Here is an 18,223-nt window from a genome sequence, read left to right as displayed (position 1 = left end):
AATGCGTCCAGAATGAGGCTGGGACATACAGGTTTAGATAGAACTTTATTCATAATGACAAAGCATGTTGATGGTGTATGTGAATATTGCAATAGTCAAGAGACCATAGAGCATGCAATTATGGATTTTTCTAAATTCCATCAAGCCAGACAAAGATTAATTTCACAACTTCATGAAAACCAGATGACATTAAATCCACGTGATATACTGCAAAGTGAATCTGGTGGAACTTGTTTTATTTTTTTTTTTCTTTAAAGAATACTGGATTATTGCAAAGAATTTAGGAGTGTAGGTTGACCACTCCAGTCCAGGTGGTGGCGGTAATGCAGCAAAAAGTTGATTGCCAACCGCCATCCAATACAAGAAGAAGAACAACAACACCAAGAAGATGAAGATTTGAGAAAACTAAGCAACAGCGACTTGAGGTAACAGTTTCTTCAGCAGTTGTCGTCAAACATTTCACTTTAAATGGGCGAAGGGAAACACGGGCAGGATAACGACATTCACTTTCTCAAAGGGAACCTCTTTTCAGCTCTCAAGCATTCCCGCGTGGTTACATCAAGTGGGTCAATATTAGCTTTAATTAATTCTGCGTGACGACATACGAACGACTACTGTCGCTGTTTCTTACCAGGTTATTAAGAATAAAGTTTCTATTCTGATATGGAGTTGAATGCATCCCTAACACGGACATATTGTTAGAGTACAAATTTAATGTAAGTAATTCAGTTAGCCTGTGTGTACCGCTAGCAACATCTCAGCTAGCCCGGGTGATTAAGGGCTACAACGAAGCACACCGGAGGGGTGTACGACGAAGCAAGTTCACATTGCCAGGCTTTCTTTAAGTAAGATGGCTCGAAAAACCCTTAAACCGCAATCATGGACAGCCGGTATCACGACGATTGACGTGATCAGGGGCTGCGTCCGAATTGCTAAGTGGCAACCTACGTCCTACTGCTACGACCTACCGCTACAGCCTACTCCTACAACCTAAACACAGCAGCACCATTCAGAGAAGCTAGAAGATTGGTGGTGAAGCGCGACCTCTGCTGGCAGAGCACAGATACCGCAAATAGGTAGACAGCACCAACGAAAGCCCCCACCTGCTGGCCTGACTGTCTTACTGCACTCCACTCTGAACGCACCTTTCACTCATTCTCTATTATTAAGGCGTGTTCACACCGCGTCGCGTTTGGTGTGAACACACCTTTAGTCATCAACAATGACTATAAACGTTTGTGTTGCATAAGAATGGGAGACTGTTGGTGGCGCAAACTTGGCTTGCGGGTCCACAAGTTTTTAGGGGACGAAGAAGAAGTCCGCAGTGCATTGTGGGCCATAGGTGGCTCCGTAGGATGCACCTGAACCGACCTACAATGTGGGCGTGTTTAGGCTGGAATTTAGGTTGCCAAGTAGGTGGCTACTCGCGCCAGTTGTGGTTTCGGACAGCCTACGACCTACGATCCGACCTACATGGCAATTCTGACGCAGCCAGGCTTTCTGATTCTGGCTTTGTGGGCGTCCCCAGAAAAAAAGGGGCGTTTTACACCGCACGTGACTCTTTGAAAATAGAAGACCAAGTGACTATAATGGAGAGTTATGAACAATATCAGTACAAAGTCTGACAGAAAAAAAGCAACACAGTTGCTGCAAATACGACGAGAGAGGATTGCTGGTAGAATATACCGAGCTTGTAAATTTGTATGTTTATATATTTATTTTTGCACTCTGTGCCTCCCACGTCCAAAGCTCTTAAACTTTAAACTTGATGCACCAGATTGAAACCTTGTACTCAAGAAATACATGTGCATTTACAGACATATGCAGACAGACATGTGCATATACAGTACAGACATGTGCATTCGAAAATTGTCAATCATGCGGCTCGTTGGTTTGTTTGTTTTGCTGACGTCATCGTTATTTGACCCGGTGACTCTAACTTATGGCCAGCTATTACTTGACTGGGAGATAAATTTCACATCATTTTTTTGTTGTGTTTTACTGATATCTGAGTTTGATATGAACTTCTATTAAAACCACTTCAACGACATTATTTAATCTGATTTCTGCAAACTAACTATGACCTAAACTATGGGAAATGTTGTACTAAAACGTACAATCCGGAGATGCTGTAAGATTGTCTTATAAATCCACGTGTCCTTTCCATTTCTGTCATTTTGGAGTCAAGTTTTGCTGCTCGTGTAGAACTTCACTTCAAATTTCTTACTCTCTTAGCTTCCTCCAGGTTGGATCTTATGAACCATGCCGTCCAAACAGCAAGATGTGGCCAAACCTACCATCTCTCCTGTTCTCTTCATGACTGTGGATGGTGAGCGCATGTGTTTCTATGTACGACCGGGCCCCACCAAGTGTAGGCTCCAACCGCTCATCAAAGCTGGGGGAGGCATAATTTGCAATATCCAGAAGCCAGGATCCATTCTGCTGATTGACCAGGAGGACAGAGCCTCAGTCCCTGAAAATACTGCTCACCGGTAAGTGCTGGAGTGGTGTGAGTTGAACATAATTCGCCTTAAAGCTAATTGGATCTGTTCATTCCATTATAAGTGAACTACATGGTTGGAAATCTGTACCAAACAAGATTTTAGCTTGGTGGTTGTATGAAGGTTTTTCATATGTTGAATTTTATGCTTTTTAGTTTCTATATCGGTGCATTTAGGAAAAGTACATATGCACTCATAACCATGTATGCCTAAGGATTTAGCTGGTGTGTTGTTAGTGTTCCAGTAAAGGTTGATCGTTAACACACTGGTGGGAATGTTTGGAAATGGCCACTTCCTAATGTTTGTTGTCACGTTTTATTCTGCAGCAAAGTCTCCGTTGATTAATGTCCTTTTCTTTTTTCTCCAAATATTATAATTGTTTAATTTAGTTTGCTGGCCTTTTTTTTTTTAGTCTTTTTTTTTCTGCCAATCCAAAGAGAACTGATTTAACATTTTTTTTCTTCTTACATTCTCAGACATACTAAAAACAAAAAATAAAGACAAGTCTCCTGAAAGCTATGAAGGCTTTCGTCACTATGAATAAACCGTCAGCATAGGCCAACAAGCTACAGAGTTACAGTCTCGCTCTTAAATGCCTGAGTTGATAGAATTGAAAAGACCTTGATGCGTGGCGATGATCTTGAGACGATGATCCATTCTGCCTGTTGAGCAGTGTGACATTTAATTCATGTTTTTACTGAAAGAATGCCGGCTGGATGGCGCTCCAGCGAATAGCATTGAAATGATGCTCTTGTCCATTCTCTCCTCAGGTATGTGTCTGCCCAGTACATTCATGACTGCATCGAGAAAGATGAGCAGCTGGATTTAGAGGATTACAGATTAAATTCTGAAGCAGTCCAGAAACACTCTTCTCCACCCAACAACTGCAAACTCAGATCTCCTGTACTCCTGTCAGGAGGTGTGAAAGGAGGTGTGTATGAAATGTAGCAGACCAGTACACAGGGCTGTACTTCATTTGATGAGTTACATTTGTTGACACTGCAGCGACTCTCCCTTTTTGACTCTGTTTAGGCAGGGCGCGTTACACCCCCGAAGAAGACGCTGTCATCCTGAATTATATTAGCAAGCACATGACAGAACTTGGGGGAAACAAACTATGGCAGGAGATGGAAAAGCAGCGTGTGACCTGTCACAGTTGGCAGTCAATGAAGTACCGTTATCGAGTACAACTATCTCAGAAAAAGGTCGAGGCTGAGGAGGGAGATGCAGCTGAGGAAGAGTCCAAGGTAATTTACCTGGGCGGTGTTCCCAGGGATTTTCTCACCTTTTCAGTGTGTCACATGCTGCATTCCATAGGGAATACAGGACATGTTTTTAGCTCCTGAGGAAATCTAGTTGTCCAGCGGTAAATTCCTAATTTTTAAGGAATTTGAGGAATTTTTATTTATTTTTTAAATTTTTTTGTCTGCAGAATGTCAGAGAAGTGCGTATTTAACCCCAGTAATTCTGGCATTTGTGACAGTATCTGTCTGTCTGGTTACAGGATGATGAAACAAACCTAGAGCCAGACATACAGAACCCCCCCTGTGAACAAGACAATGCAGCCCCTCCACAAGCAGACTCATCAGAAATGGAACTAACGCAGGTACCAGCTGGACTGACTTTTAAAGATGTGGAGGTTTTATGCGTTCTTATAGAGATCAGCTAGAATGGACTCAATAGGTTTGGCGTTTCTACAGGTGGACGCTCCGCTCACGGCAGCTGAAAACACAGAAACAGAAAATGTAGAAGCTGACACATCCAGCTCTCCACAACAGGAAGTGGAGAGCATCAACCCACCGACAGATGAACCAGCTGAAATCACACAGGCGGAGACTTTGGAACCTCAGAACCCTCCACAAGCTCATCAGATAGATGACCCCCCCTGTCCGGCTGTGAGCACTCAACCTGACACAGATCAGCCGAGCCTGTCTCCCCGAACAGAAAATGTGTTTGAGGACTCCCAACAAGCTTTAGCAGACACTCCACCTGATGCTGCTTCTCCAGAAAAGCCACAACAGACTGACAACATTGTGCAAGTGCTGCGTCGATCGTCACGCAGGCAACTACAGCTGGATGAGCTCGTATCATCGCAACCTCAAAGCAAAAAACACAGATCACCTGTTGTGAAAATGTCATCATCTCCTCAGAAGAAGACAAATTCATCAGCCAAAGCTGCTCCTCAGACGGAAGCACTAGCAGACGCGCCACCCTCTAAGAGAACCAAAGGAAACAGTCCAGCAGCAGCGGAGGAGAATCGACAGGCTCCCGTCTCTGAGCCGGTCCAAGCAGGTTTGTTTCAGCTCTACCAGTTTGAAACACAGGAAACTGTACAAAAACAGTAAGCCTGTAGTCAACAAACATGCCAGTGTAAACTCATCTCCTCTCCTCTGTTCCTTGTTTGCAGATGAAGAATCTTTGCTCCAGAAGAAACGAGAGAAGAAAAAGTTGGGGATTCTTGAGTTGGCTACAAAGGAGTTTGAAGTTGAAAGTGAGGTGAGACCAAAGACTCGTCGTAACCAGCAGAATAAGAGAAAGTAGCAACAAATGGGGATTTTATTCCTGCCATCAGTTGAGGTGAGGTCAGAAATATACTGGGTTGCTATATAGGGACATGTGTGCATGTCTAGTGTTTATACTGCATCCGATATGTCAAATGCAATAATCGTTATAGAATACAATTGAACGAGAAATGCTACCTCTCTCTCAGATGATAGGGGATGTGCTGGTAGACTCAAAGCTCAAACGTGATCGATCAGCTGGAACCAACAGACTCTGCGATATCTCTTTATTCTGTTGATAAACACTGAGATGCTACTTATGTAGCTCGTGTTTCATGGTTTAACCACCGTCGTCTCTTAGTTTTTTTTAATTAAGAAGAGAGCAGTGAGGCTTTAACAAAAACTGTGAAACTGGATGCCAGAAAAAATGTGCTGGCCGACCTTGTAAGAACTATAGGCGGCGATCATCTGGGGGTTCGTCACACCTCAGCTGCACTCTGTCATTGCTGGATTTTTTTGTGAATGTTAAATATTGTGTAAAGCAGTTTTGATTGATTGACATCGAAGAGTTCACTTCAAAAAAGAGATCTGATGTTCAAAGATCCCATTGTTTTTGTTCCTGTCTCTTAGTCTGACAATGAAGTTCCACCTCAGCAAATCCCAACTGAAACCACTGTGCTGCAACCTACGCCAGCAGAACCCCCCCTGCCCTCTTCAGACATGGCCAACCCTGAACAAGAGCCCGGTCCTCAGGGGAAGGAGCAGGACACCCAAACCTTAAGCTGCATGCCAGAGACCGGTCACCCTGCACCCACAGAGCCAGTTCATGCAAACTGCAAGGTCCACCTCTTCATATTTGAAACTGAATCTCAGGAAGAAGACTCCCAGTGCATTACTGGTGAGGCAGCAGTAGCTCCAGTCAACCCACCGCCAGCAGAGAACAAAGATGCTGTGCTTTCACTGACACAGGCCCAGTTAGAAGAGGACAAGCAGCGAATCAGAGAGCTGATGAGCCACACCAAGCAGGTGAGGCATCGCTGTTGGGCAACTGGGATTTACATTTCCTGGGTTTTATCCTGGAAAGGCAACATGTAAAACTGTAATACAACTGCCTGCTCTTAATTCTCGCTTATAAGTTAAGACAGAAAATAAGTGTCCGAATAACTACATTGTTAGAAAATGTGATGAACTCCTCTCCTATCCTAATTTTTCCTACTCTAGGACTTAGTTTGCGTGACCAAAGCTCTGTTGAAGACCAGCGGCGATTTCTCCACTGCGTTGGATCTGCTTTCCAATTCCTCCGCTGTCTCTGGCCCTTTTTGGAATCGCTCTGACGACTGTCGTCTGCTCTCTGGTGATCCTGTCGTCCGGCAGCAGCTGCAGGAGAAATACAGTGAAGAAGACATGGCCAAAAGGATCATTTTCCTTGAGGTAGAGGGATGAAAATAGACATAAAGCACATATAGAGACAAAGGGAAGAGGAAGAGGGCGTGACTTGAGGAAAGAACTGGTAGATAATCAACAAGCTAGCTTCACTTTCTGTTTTATGAAACTGGATGCTGTCAGTTCTCGGCCCTATTGTATTCAATATTTGGGGCTGTATTTTGAGATACGCTCTATACAGTACAACAGGTTGGGCTTGAAATCTTTTTAATTAATTTTAAGATTGAATTACAATACTGTTTGTTTTTAATGGGTTTTATGTGCTTTCATCGAGTTGTATAATAAATGATTTGTTAAAACCTTTTATGTATGATATTGTTACATTTATTTTCAAAGCTTGAATGTTTGTGGAGACGCAATTCAGCCTCCAGCCAGACAGGTGGTGGCAACGGGCAGAATCGTCACATGAAGCTGGTTTAAATGTTCAAAAAGAAGGCCCTGTATTAACTGTAAATGTGCCTGTAAGTAAAAACAATCTGCAAAATAAGGTCCTGTAAGTCGGGCAAGTCTGATTTGTGTGAGCGGCAATCAATGCCCGATGTATGTTTCAATAAAAATAATGTGTTCGAAAATAGCAGTCCATTCTTTCATGTGCTTTCTGGACAAAACTACATCTTTATTTAAATTTAGAAGTTGGAAGTTTTAGTTCCTGAAACCAGATGGATGGTGGACACCATCAGCACCAGAGCTGCTGGTAGAGATTAGTCATTAACACAATCATACTGGTGTGCACTGATGGCCGATGTGATAGCACAATACAGCACACACACACACACACACACACATGAGAAGGTGAGAGTCATGCAGTCTAGTTCTGAAGGTCTCTTCTGCTCTACAGTGGCTCTGGAGGTGTTTTTTCTGCAGAACATGATTTCATGTTCAAGTTGATCTTTTCAGTAAGTTTAAAATGTCATTCTTCTCATACTCTTAGACATTTGTGTGAAACGGTGACACAATGAGTGTACAATTTTTATGTCCGAAAGTTGGATTTGTGAGGTTGTTGTGACCTGTGATCACCAAACAGCAGACGTGTCACTCTGGACTTTGAATGTGCCAAACTTGAAATTCCCTCGGGGCAAAAATGTGTTGGCCAGACAACAGAAAAACAAATGCCTCCATCTTTGACTGTCACCGCTGCAGATGCATGATGACTAAGCAAAAACTAAACTCCGCTTGCTCTAAATAAACAGGGATTACAGTGTCAGGGTATTTTTTTTAAGGAACACACTGGGCCTCTTTTTTTTTTTTATCCAATCCACCATTTTATTTGTTTACCCAACATCATTTGAGTACATTCATTGTTTTTAAATCTGCCCCAAACCCGCATGAAGACGTCCCAAGAATTAACAAAAAAATATAGAAATTAAAATAGAAAATTAACCGCTTAAAATATATCAACAGGATTGCACCTGTAATGTAAAAGAAACACAAACACCAGTATCCAATACAGTTCAGTAGACTTAACCCATATATGACCATAAATATTGCTCCATTGTTCAACTCCCAGTAAGAAACTAAAAGTGGTCATGATGTGAACAGCTGATGAACGTGTGTGAACAGAATAAACCCAGTTCTGCACTGATAGAAGTCGCTGAGAAGAAAGCTCTTCTAGTATGAAACATTCGCATCTTCCCAGATGTAATGTACATCCACAGGAGACATAGAGTAAAGCGACACATACCGAGGTCTCCGATAAATAAGAGCACACGTATCCCTGGATTTTAACTGCTACATTGTTTTTGCTCAGCTTTTAGTTGTTAAGGTCTTCCGGGGGTTAACCCCAATCAAGCTACATTCTTCAAGGATGGTTCTTACAAGTTTTTGAATAAATGTACCCAAAATTTGATGCGATTTGATTTTTTTCCTTTGTTTTTTTGGGGGCCAAAAGAATTAACAATATTATTGTGGTGTCAAGAGAAGATTTGAACAAAAGTGATATGTTTTGTCACTTTCTGGCAAAAGAATTGCACTAAAAAAAGAAAAGAAAAATATGACTGTGACATCTATAACCGTGACTATACAAATAAACAAATCAACGAATTTGTTTATGTTTATTTCTGATATTATCATATGTATATAAATTCAATCTATCTAATAAAGCAAGTTATACCTACTGTATATGACTTTTTAAAAATTATTTCAACAACTGTTCATTCAATTCACATCAAACTTGGCGTGAACATTGTAGGTGTCCCGGGCGAGTGCAGCGCCAAGTTTGAAGAAGTTTGGATAAGCGGTTCTCATTTTTCGGCCACCATAAGTTGTCGTTTCTGTTCGGTCACATTGCGATTGGATAGTTCTGGGACAGATTTCTGAATGGAGCTTGAAGGCAACATGACTTAACCTGGCTCCAGAGCATCAATCTGACTTTCTTTTGAAAAGCATGACAGGAAATAAAAATCGCTAAAAATAAATGAGATGACAGTCGAGATTCTGTACTGCTTTGATGCTTTGTGACATCATCACGCAACCCATGGCACAGCTCTTCAAACAGCAGGCACTGCACTTTTAATATCAATTAAAAAAAAAAAAAAAAAAGTACAGTCAGCTTCGAGTGATGGAAGAGTGGAGTTATCATGTAACGTGTTATCAATACCAGCAAACGAACACATCTGTGGCTTTAGGCAAACACTGTGACGGAGAGACTGTCCAGGGTTAGTAGGCGTACTAGCTTGATTTATATCTTTGCAATGTGTGTTTGTCCACATTTGGTTGGTCGGCTGGTTCGCGTGACGGTCACAGTGTCGGAGGCAACAACCTCAAAGCAGAAAAAAATGGCTGCTGCTCAAAGCAACGAACATACATGAATAAATAACGTGTTTGCGATGTTGTTGACAGGAAGAACTGATAGGACGATGCCACTTATCACACTGGTTTTTACATCAAAACGGAAAGAACATAAAGAATGAAAGAACGTAATCGTAAGTGAGGCGTCACTCTTGTCTGATAAAATCCATTAGTTTGTGGTCAGTAAGTGATTTTATATTCTTGCTAAATTATTAATATCTGAAAATGGCAAAAATACCACACTTTATGGTTAACACAGAATGATAAAAAAAAAAAATTCTGCCACAAATACATGAAATTGCTGATTAGCGTAGACACTTTATTTTTTGGGGGGGGATTAAAAACTCAAGTCTGCATCTATTTCTTCCAAAATATGTATATGTATTAAAAAAGGAGCCCCTTTTATCCAACATGCTGAAATAACAAAATGCCTGTATTGTAACATTCTTTAAAACTTCATGATAGAAGTAGCACTTATCTTTGATCCATATCTTATAATACAAACTGTCCCCTACGATCATCTCATGTTTGGACTGAAGAACATCTTAATCTGTCGCACAAAGATGAACACAAAGGCCTCTGGGGTATACGATCACATGACTACAGCCCTCTATGTACATGCTGACGAATCGAACTCAAAGACAGAGCAGAGAGTCCTCTGTAGGACGGCAGGTAACGGAGTCTAGTCTCATAAGGACACCTCATACACACACACACACACACACACACACACACACACACACACACACAAAAAACATCTGCATGAAGATAATATGATATGAGAGGGAAGATTTTCCTCATATGCGTCCTTTGGTTTTGCTGAAAATATATTCGAGGGTGTGTGTTTGGCTTCGATAATATTCTGGAAATTTGAAAAATGTATCTCAAACTAAAGGATGAACGAAAAATGTTTCCCAGATTAAGTTTCTGACCTGCCTGCTTCAGTAGCGACTGATATAAGGCCAATATTGGAAGCTCGTGAATGAGGGGTCACATCTTGAGGGGGGGGGGGGTTTGCATGTTTTTGACCTACATGGAAAAAAAGAAAACGTCACACACTGAGATTATTTTCATGACACGAGACATAAAATGAGACGTAGAAAACACCTGCTTGGCTTCCAAGGCTAATTGTATTGGTTTGGGGAGAAACGAGGAAGGGAGGAAGCCAGTCCAAAAATAAGGCCAGCTAAATTGCATAGATCTTCAATAGTGCACTGATGCATCAAAAGGCTGTGCTCCTTTCCTCTGTCTACTTTGGCAACCCCGCAGCCGTTCCCCCGGAAACCAGCAGAACTCCAGCAACATTTGTCTCTACTGGTTTGCTTTGTCTCCATGGCAGAAGACACTCAACCTCCCCCAGCAGTTTAATTTGGATTGCAAATACTCCTCCCAGACATCTGTAAATCACCCGCCAGTCCAGCGAGCGGGAGACAATCCCACAACACTGGTGTCTCTAAACTGTTTCCTACAAGCTCTCAAAGAAAAACGCATTCATTTCAATATTCTAAGACAAAATGTTGTAACTTTCACATTCTGAGGATGGTTTTGGGATATTGAATGGTTTTTTGTTTTTTTTAAAGAACATTCTTTACTCTCTCTTTTTTTGCCACAGTAAAATCCTCAAAACATCCTCAGAATGTGACAGTTACAACATTTTGTCTACATTTAACCTCCTAAATGCATGAACTATAATAATAAACATCACAAAAGCATTCTTTTAACTTCAAATGATTGTAATTTTCTGGAACGTTCCCACGATGCTGCTGATGTGTCTCAGCTCCTCTCGTCCCGGCGCCAAACGTTGGGTCGGGTAAGACTTAAATAATCTAGAGATGCCACAAAAGCTTTGAAATTAAAAAACATTCTGGAACATTTGGAAAAAAGAAAAACCTTTTAAGAATGACATGATGAGATGTGACAATACCAGAGAGGTTCGAGTTCATACCGCGCAGGTACAAACAGTCTGAACAGCGAGTCCTCGGTTCGATTCCTGTTATGGCCGGACCAGCGGTGGCATGTACTACCCTATAAACCTCTGTCTCTCTCTGTCCCTCCACGATCTCTGTCTCTCTGTCTACTAAGGGCTTCAAACGCACAATAAATGATACTTTTTGAGAAGCTTAACACTGAGGATGTAAAAAAAAAGAACATTCTGTAAACATAAAATCATTACTCAAACAATGTGTGGTGATATTCTCAGAAAATTCTTGCTGGGAGGGTTTCAGACATTGTCGCTCCAAACGGAATATTAAAAAAGTAGATCGTTGTCTTTTGTTTTAAGTGCACAAGGAGCACAATATGTACTATTTTCAGTGCCTTTAGAAAAAAAAGGATCTTTACGAATTCATAGAAAACACATTTCAGCCAGTCCTAAACATTTGAGAACTTTTTTCTCTCTCTCTCGAATAGATGTGAAGCTCTGAACAAGGATCCAGCGAGGCAGCAGTGAGGAAGAGAGCACAGCTTAAGACCCTAATATGCACCACCTTTCTCTTGTGAAGCAAAGACCCCGCCCAACCCGACACACACACCCACATACACACACCGTCTGAACAACAGAAATAGTAAAAGCACCAGTTCTGTGTCTGCGTCAGTGAGCATGACCATCAGAACTTTAGTCGGTCAACCCGGCCCAGATTAAGGTTTTACTGCCTCTCAAGCAAGGCAGAGATCTATACACATTTGACCACAATGAGGGGCGGTCGAGACGAGGAGGGGCCGAGCCCGGCTGTGCAGCCATCAACTAACGGGGACTTCAGCGTCTGCGTCCTTGTCTGAAATCTCATCCTGGATCTCGTCTGTGTTCCCTGAGTCGCTGCTGGCCACCGAGCTGAAAGAGGGAGAGTTCGTGCCGCCTTTGATCATTCGCCGACAGGTCTCCATCTGAACGTCCAGGCCTCGCTTCATGCTGCACATCTCCATGTACTCGTGCAGATGGCGGTTCATGTCACTCTTTGCTGTGGCTAATTCCATCTGAAAGGATAAAGTTGTGGGATTGATTGTATGTTTAAAGGAACATGACAACTTTTTGGGAAATACACTTACTGTCCATCATGTTTAGAACCAGACAAGCTACTATCTCTCCTATCTGTGTGCGCTTGACTACAACCGGTCAGCTAACGAGTTAGCTTAGCTACAACCCAAGCTAGCAGTCCCCCATGTTCTCGGATACACTTTTCTTTGCCTGCCTTTGCTGTGAAAAAAATGGATAATTACAAGATTTCGATATTTTGAAACATTTTGTTCATTGACAAATGTAACAATGGTTTTATTTAAAAGTCAAATTTAAAGTAAACGGTTCCTGATAAATCACATCTCATAATTTTCAACTGTTTTTTTCACAGTGAACGATAAATACAACCACAGTACGACTATTTCAGACAACTGTGGCTTTCTCTACTGCTTCAGTCAACTGCTGTTTGCTGCAGCTAAGCTAACTAGCGTCAGTCGTCTGGCAGAGGTCTGGAGCTCTGTAATGCACAGAGAGAGGGGGGGGGGGGGGGGGGGGGCATCTAACAGTTTGCCCGGCTCTACAAATGATTTGAGTTGTGGTATTTCCCTTCCTTTATATCAGGCTACACGCTTCTCTTTGTCTTGAGTGCATTTCTACCTCAATCTGGCCAATGGTCTCCTGGTACTCCTGCTCTCTGGTTTTAAATAGTGACTCTGTTTCATCGATGAGACTGCCAAGGCTTCCATCCTGGGAGTCCTTAGAGAGCACAGACAGAAACCTCATTCATCATGCATGAGTCAATAGCTTACACAGCCCCCCCCCCCCCCCCCCCCCCCCCCAAAAACCCCATAAATGTAGACAAGACTCACCGGATCATTCCCTTCGCCATTGGCTTCAGAGGAGCATGTGTTGTTGCATGGTGCTGCAGTGATGCTGCACGGCACGTTGTAGTTTGTGAAGTCCTCCCATAGCAACAGAGTCTCCTCGTTTTCCTCCCACGTCAGACTGTCACAGTCGTCGTCAATTTCGAATGTCTCGCGCCTGGCAACAAAGGAGTTATCTGAACAATGTCTGTGTGGGACAAGGGCAGAACGGAAAGAGACAGAAAAACAGAGAGGAGAGGAAGTAAACAGCCACCAGATTCAGCAAACGGTGCATGCAAAGCGGAAGAAGCACTCAAATAGAAGACAAAAAGACGGCGGGGAAAGGGGACATCAAAAAGCGGTCCAGTTAATTACAATGGACACCCACTAAGTGGAGAAATATTGTTAGTTGGTGGTTAGTGAGTAGGTTACTCCACAAGAAAACAGAGACAACTATTTGGCATTTACAAGCCCTGTGGACTGAAACATCTGTTTACTTGTTTATAAAGCTTTCAAGACTTTGTTCTTCCCTTTGTCTGAAAATGTTTTTCACTTGTGGATCTGAAAGCTAAGGTGGGGAGAGAGAGAGAGAGAGACAGAGAGAGAGAGACAGAGAGAGAGAGAGAGAGAGACAGAGACAGAGACAGAGACAGAGACAGAGGAAGCAGTGACGTCCCCAAGAGAGTAGGTCGTCTCCTGAACTTTGGGCTCAACGCCCAGCTCCTCCTGCCCATGGGTTGAACTGCCCTTGAGTCAGACACTCCAGGTGCTCAGGCCAGCACTTTACATTTACATGCCCCCACTGGTGTGTGAGTGTGAGAGGAGAGCAAGAGGCAGTGTAGAAATGCGCTTAGAAGGCAAATCACTGCTTTTCTCCTAAATGTTCCTGATGCGTCTCAAGACACCAGGAACACACCGCCTCTGGATATCACAGTGAACAGCATTTTTTATGGAATTGTAGACACTTTCAGTCCTTGGGGTAATACTGCATCGTAGTTTTCAATTTACGTGATTTGTAATGCAAAATTGTATCTATTTTCTTTGGGGGGGGGGGGTGTTCTACGGAGCACTCTGGGTTGCTTCCTAAGAGAGCTACTTGAAGTGAAAGTTGACTTAATAAGTGATAGTGAAGTGAAGCGATATTACATGACAAATATCACACTAACTTTGGCCATTCTGCAAAAAGAGAGACTTTCATTTTTTGTACTGGTCTCATATCAGCCATTGATATCAGATTTAGCACCAAAAACCTAGTAAGGTTTACACTCTATTATAGTTTGTTCTAAACAATTAAACACGTGTTTCAGAAATACTTATAAATGCTAAATAGGGGAACGTCAGAGTTACCCAAAGTGACAGAACAGGCAGGACCACAGCATTAATAAGTGTTAAGCTCAGAAAATGAGTACGTTAGATGTAATACTCCACACAAACACAAGAGGGAGATGAAGGGCTTTGATGAAAGATTTCATCAGAACAATCCGATATCTACTATACTAGTGCCTGTAGTGTGTGTGTGTGTGTGTGTGTGTGTGTGTGTGTGTGTGTGTGTGTGTGTGAGAGAGACATGTCACTTACAGCTGATTGAGCATGCGTTTCATCTCATCCGTGATGTTGAGCGTGCCCGGGACCTCCTCCTCTGAGGGGCTGGGTTCAGCATCCATCTCTGAGCTGTCCTCATCAGACACGGCTTTACGCTCCTTCCTCCTGCAGCACGCCATGGCACCCTAGAAAACACACACACACACACACACACACACACACACACACACACACACACACACACACACACACACACACACACACATTCGTTTGAGGATCTGATGTGAATCTGAGGGACCAGGTGGCAGCACTTGACTTCAGTTTATTTATACGGTTGAATAAGTACATTTGTACCATTGGGGAGGACTACTGATGTGAGATGATTTATTTTCTCATGTTTATTTAACAGGCACAAAGACAGCAGAGACGAAGCCTGAACATTCATATGCTATTTTGACACAGCTCTTTGCAAGACATTTTATCTCTAAATACTGTGAATATAAGGAATCTGACTTCACTTTTTGACTTCATGCAATAAAATTCAACAAATGAGAAACTGATGTGGATTTACACTTTTACACAAGATCAGTGGGTGAACCCTCACCCCTCCACCCTGCAAATAACAGTCATTTCCTGGAAGCTCTGATTGTTTCGTGACAGAGTGTGAAACAGCAGCTGTGTACCCACCCTCTCCGGCAGCGACCTGGCTGGGCTGACACTGAATATCTTTGACATGTCCTCTGAGTTGCGTTGTTGAGCCACATCACACCAGTTTGGCTGTGATGTCGATGCGCCTGCAGATGTCCATGTCCACCCGCCTGGCTTTCTCCTGGATCTGGGAGTCCAGGTCAGACATTTGCTACATGAAGATTGATGTAAATATGTTGTGTGAACTTGATGCACTGAAGCAGGAAACAAATGCAAGCTGACTGACATCCACAGATTTTTTTGATGGTCATATTACAACTATGGGTTAGTGCATTGGAATTCACAGAGTAAGAGTTAGTAGGATTCAGATTAATATCTGTCAAATGGTAGTGTTACCCTTTCACATCCTATTTAGAGAAGTTTTTAAAAAAAATATTCATATCTTTGATTTTACAGTGGCATAGACAACATTCTGGTCCTATAATCATGAAGTAAACGCTGACCGTGCAGTGTGATGGCCTAGAAAACAACGACCTCATCTGTGTTTAAATCTGCCTGACTTCTGCCACCAGGTACAAACCTTCAGTGTGTCAGTTTTCAGCAAAGAATTCTGCCTGTATAGGAGGTGGACAGAGACAGAGTAATGTCACCCGGTGGATTGTGCCTCTATGTTGCTGATGGCCTAAACTATCTGAGGCTTCCAAATGGAGCCTGGAGAGAGGAATGATCTTACTGACTATGAAGGCATCCGCACCTGTCACTCAAAATGGCCACACCCTTATTATACATAACTTTAAGCTTTAAAATAATTCCAACCGGTGAATAAATGAAGAACGAGAAAAAACTACAGAGATCAAAACTATTTCTGTGCCACACTGTAAACATGTATTTGTCCTGTAAGTTGGGCACTGTAACACTTTTGCTTCTCTATGGGAGTCAGCCTCAAGTGGCCACTCTAGGAACTGCGGTTTATAGAACTTCCTCTTGAGATCGCAGCTTTGGAACAAAGATGAACTGGTCGTTATTCAAAGGTTTGGGATGAGAACATATTGTTATGCCAATCTACAACCAAAACAGGAATGTGATGGAACACCTGAGTACTCGTGGAAACACCCCAGCAAAAAAAAAAAGAAAAAAAAAGAAGAAGCCACATTGAAAGTGAAAGAAGACAAAGTCGAATGGTAACAGCATGTTATCGATTGCCACTTTAAACATCAATTTTGTCAACATCTTTAATGTTAATTTAGCTCACTGTTGTCATTTTTTGAGCCAGAACCGCCCTGACAAAGCTGAATAAAATGCAACATGAAATAAAACAAATCAAACATTAATGATGCTACTATATTCGGTTTGTAACAGATTTGGTTGGTCCGCGCGTGAAGCAAACAAACATGTTTCAAACACGTCCAATTGTCTCAGTCAGTCTGAGCTCTGGTTATTGTGGACGAGGACCAGACAGCCACCACATCTACAGGGTGTCGAACCTCTACTGGATGTAATCATTCCCTATGATCAGCTACTTCAGTGTCACTTACCCGTCTCTGGATTCATGCATCAGGGTTGAAGTAAAGCAAAGAAAACAGGATGAAAATATCTATCATGTACGAGCTTTGATAAAAACAACAACATCTGCAAATTTATCCCTGAGCAAGCACCCGCTGTGACTGGGCCCGCTGCAGTATATCACAACTGTACAGTATATCACTCTGGAGCCAGAGACCTGCCAGGGAACAATACAGAGCTGCACACAACAGGAAGGGCTCGCCATCTACAGCTGCCCTTTTCAATGGACGCTTGTCTAAGAGGCGTTCAGGAACTGAATTTTTCCCTGATAAGGGAGGAAAAGCTTGCGTGAATACTTGGGGATGGGTGGGAAAATGTCCACTACAAGTCTTATCCTGATGGTTTCGGGCGTCAACGCAGCACTCTTTCTGCAGCTTCTACTGACAAATGGCGAGGTGTGATGATGAGGTCATCCTGGCGGAGAACACAAGTACTTACATCACTCATGAGGCTCTTGAAGACCACGAGCTCAGCCTTCAGTCTCTCCACCTGTACATTCAGATCATCCTGGATCTCTGCTGACTCCTGAGCCCTCTGAGGGGAAGACACAGTGAAATATCCGTGCTAGTTGGTGTGTGCTTCTCTTCCAAAATAGATTAATGCTTAGCATTTTAGGAGAGCAGCCAGAGAGTAACTACCTTTTATATATCAATCTAAATGGAAAGAGTTTCAGAATGGTTTTCCTTGCTTTTCTGCACAAACATTCTAGATACATTGCTCCGTACCAAAGGAAGCACATTATTTGGTTTGAAGTTGTTTGGATTCGCGGGTCCTCAAATTTTGCCCAAAAAGTTGAATTCATTTTCATCACATTTCTCAGAGTCAACAACAGAAAATAAACAGCAAGTTTCTGCTATCCAAACTGAATCAGCTGCCACAGGACAAATTAAATATTTCATCACCGTGTTGGTTGCATTATAGCACGTGACTATTCCAAAAAAAAATAAGAAATAAAAAAATAAATAAAGTTGTGTTTATCCATGGCTGACTCCAGGATTAGTTGTCTGTTTCATCAGAGGTTAGAGTCCATAAACTGTTTGTATGTGTTTTTGGACCTAAAATGACGCACAAATTCAAATGCTGCTAGAGGGCATCCTGCATGAGACGTTACAGGACAAGCGGGTTTAGGTAAACAAGGCCCATGATGATAACCTTCAGAACTTCGCTTGTTTTTATTCCTCCTGCTCATACTGACACTTCTAAAAGCACAGTGGTTTATCTGAAGCTTCAAATGAACCCACATCAAATCAAGCTGATAGCTACCAAGACAGACTGATTACTTTATTCATCACGAAGGGAATTTATGCAAAGTCTTCTCTTTATAAAATACTGTATTAGTTTCCTTGGACAGGATTTTCTGTAGAGCAACAGTGGAGGGTTAGCAATGAAAATAACAAGGCCAATTGGTACTAACAGGCTGAA

At 42.4% G+C, this 18,223-nt stretch overlaps 2 protein-coding genes across 2 annotated transcripts in view; one reads left to right on the top strand and one right to left on the bottom strand.

Annotated features, from left to right (window-relative positions):
• The first annotated feature begins 273 nt into the window (after nt 1-273).
• terf2ip (telomeric repeat binding factor 2, interacting protein) lies at nt 274-7,032 on the top strand. Its single transcript, XM_086199711.1, has 9 exons — nt 274-425; nt 2,236-2,492; nt 3,272-3,432; nt 3,534-3,748; nt 4,006-4,107; nt 4,202-4,793; nt 4,909-4,997; nt 5,633-6,028; nt 6,224-7,032. Exons 2-9 carry the CDS (start codon nt 2,263-2,265, stop codon nt 6,443-6,445), a joined length of 2,007 nt encoding a protein of 668 aa, XP_086055837.1. The 5' UTR covers nt 274-425; nt 2,236-2,262; the 3' UTR covers nt 6,446-7,032.
• A 2,493-nt stretch (nt 7,033-9,525) lies between these two features.
• The window catches only part of iffo2b (intermediate filament family orphan 2b), a 32,188-nt gene continuing 23,490 nt past the window's right edge, over nt 9,526-18,223 (bottom strand). Inside the window, 7 exon segments of the mRNA XM_086199712.1 lie at nt 9,526-12,205; nt 12,843-12,941; nt 13,055-13,256; nt 14,627-14,775; nt 15,278-15,358; nt 15,360-15,449; nt 17,240-17,335. Of these exon segments, the coding sequence (XP_086055838.1) occupies nt 11,972-12,205; nt 12,843-12,941; nt 13,055-13,256; nt 14,627-14,775; nt 15,278-15,358; nt 15,360-15,449; nt 17,240-17,335 (951 nt within the window). The 3' untranslated portion in view covers nt 9,526-11,971.

The sequence above is a fragment of the Aulostomus chinensis genome, chromosome 3 (assembly GCF_037954235.1).
Source record: "Aulostomus chinensis isolate RoL2024-O1b breed Wild chromosome 3, RoL_Achi_v1.0, whole genome shotgun sequence".
NCBI lineage: Eukaryota > Metazoa > Chordata > Actinopteri > Syngnathiformes > Aulostomidae > Aulostomus > Aulostomus chinensis.
The sequence above is the reverse complement of the archived record's forward strand: the minus strand, read 5'-3'. Positions and strand labels throughout refer to the sequence as shown.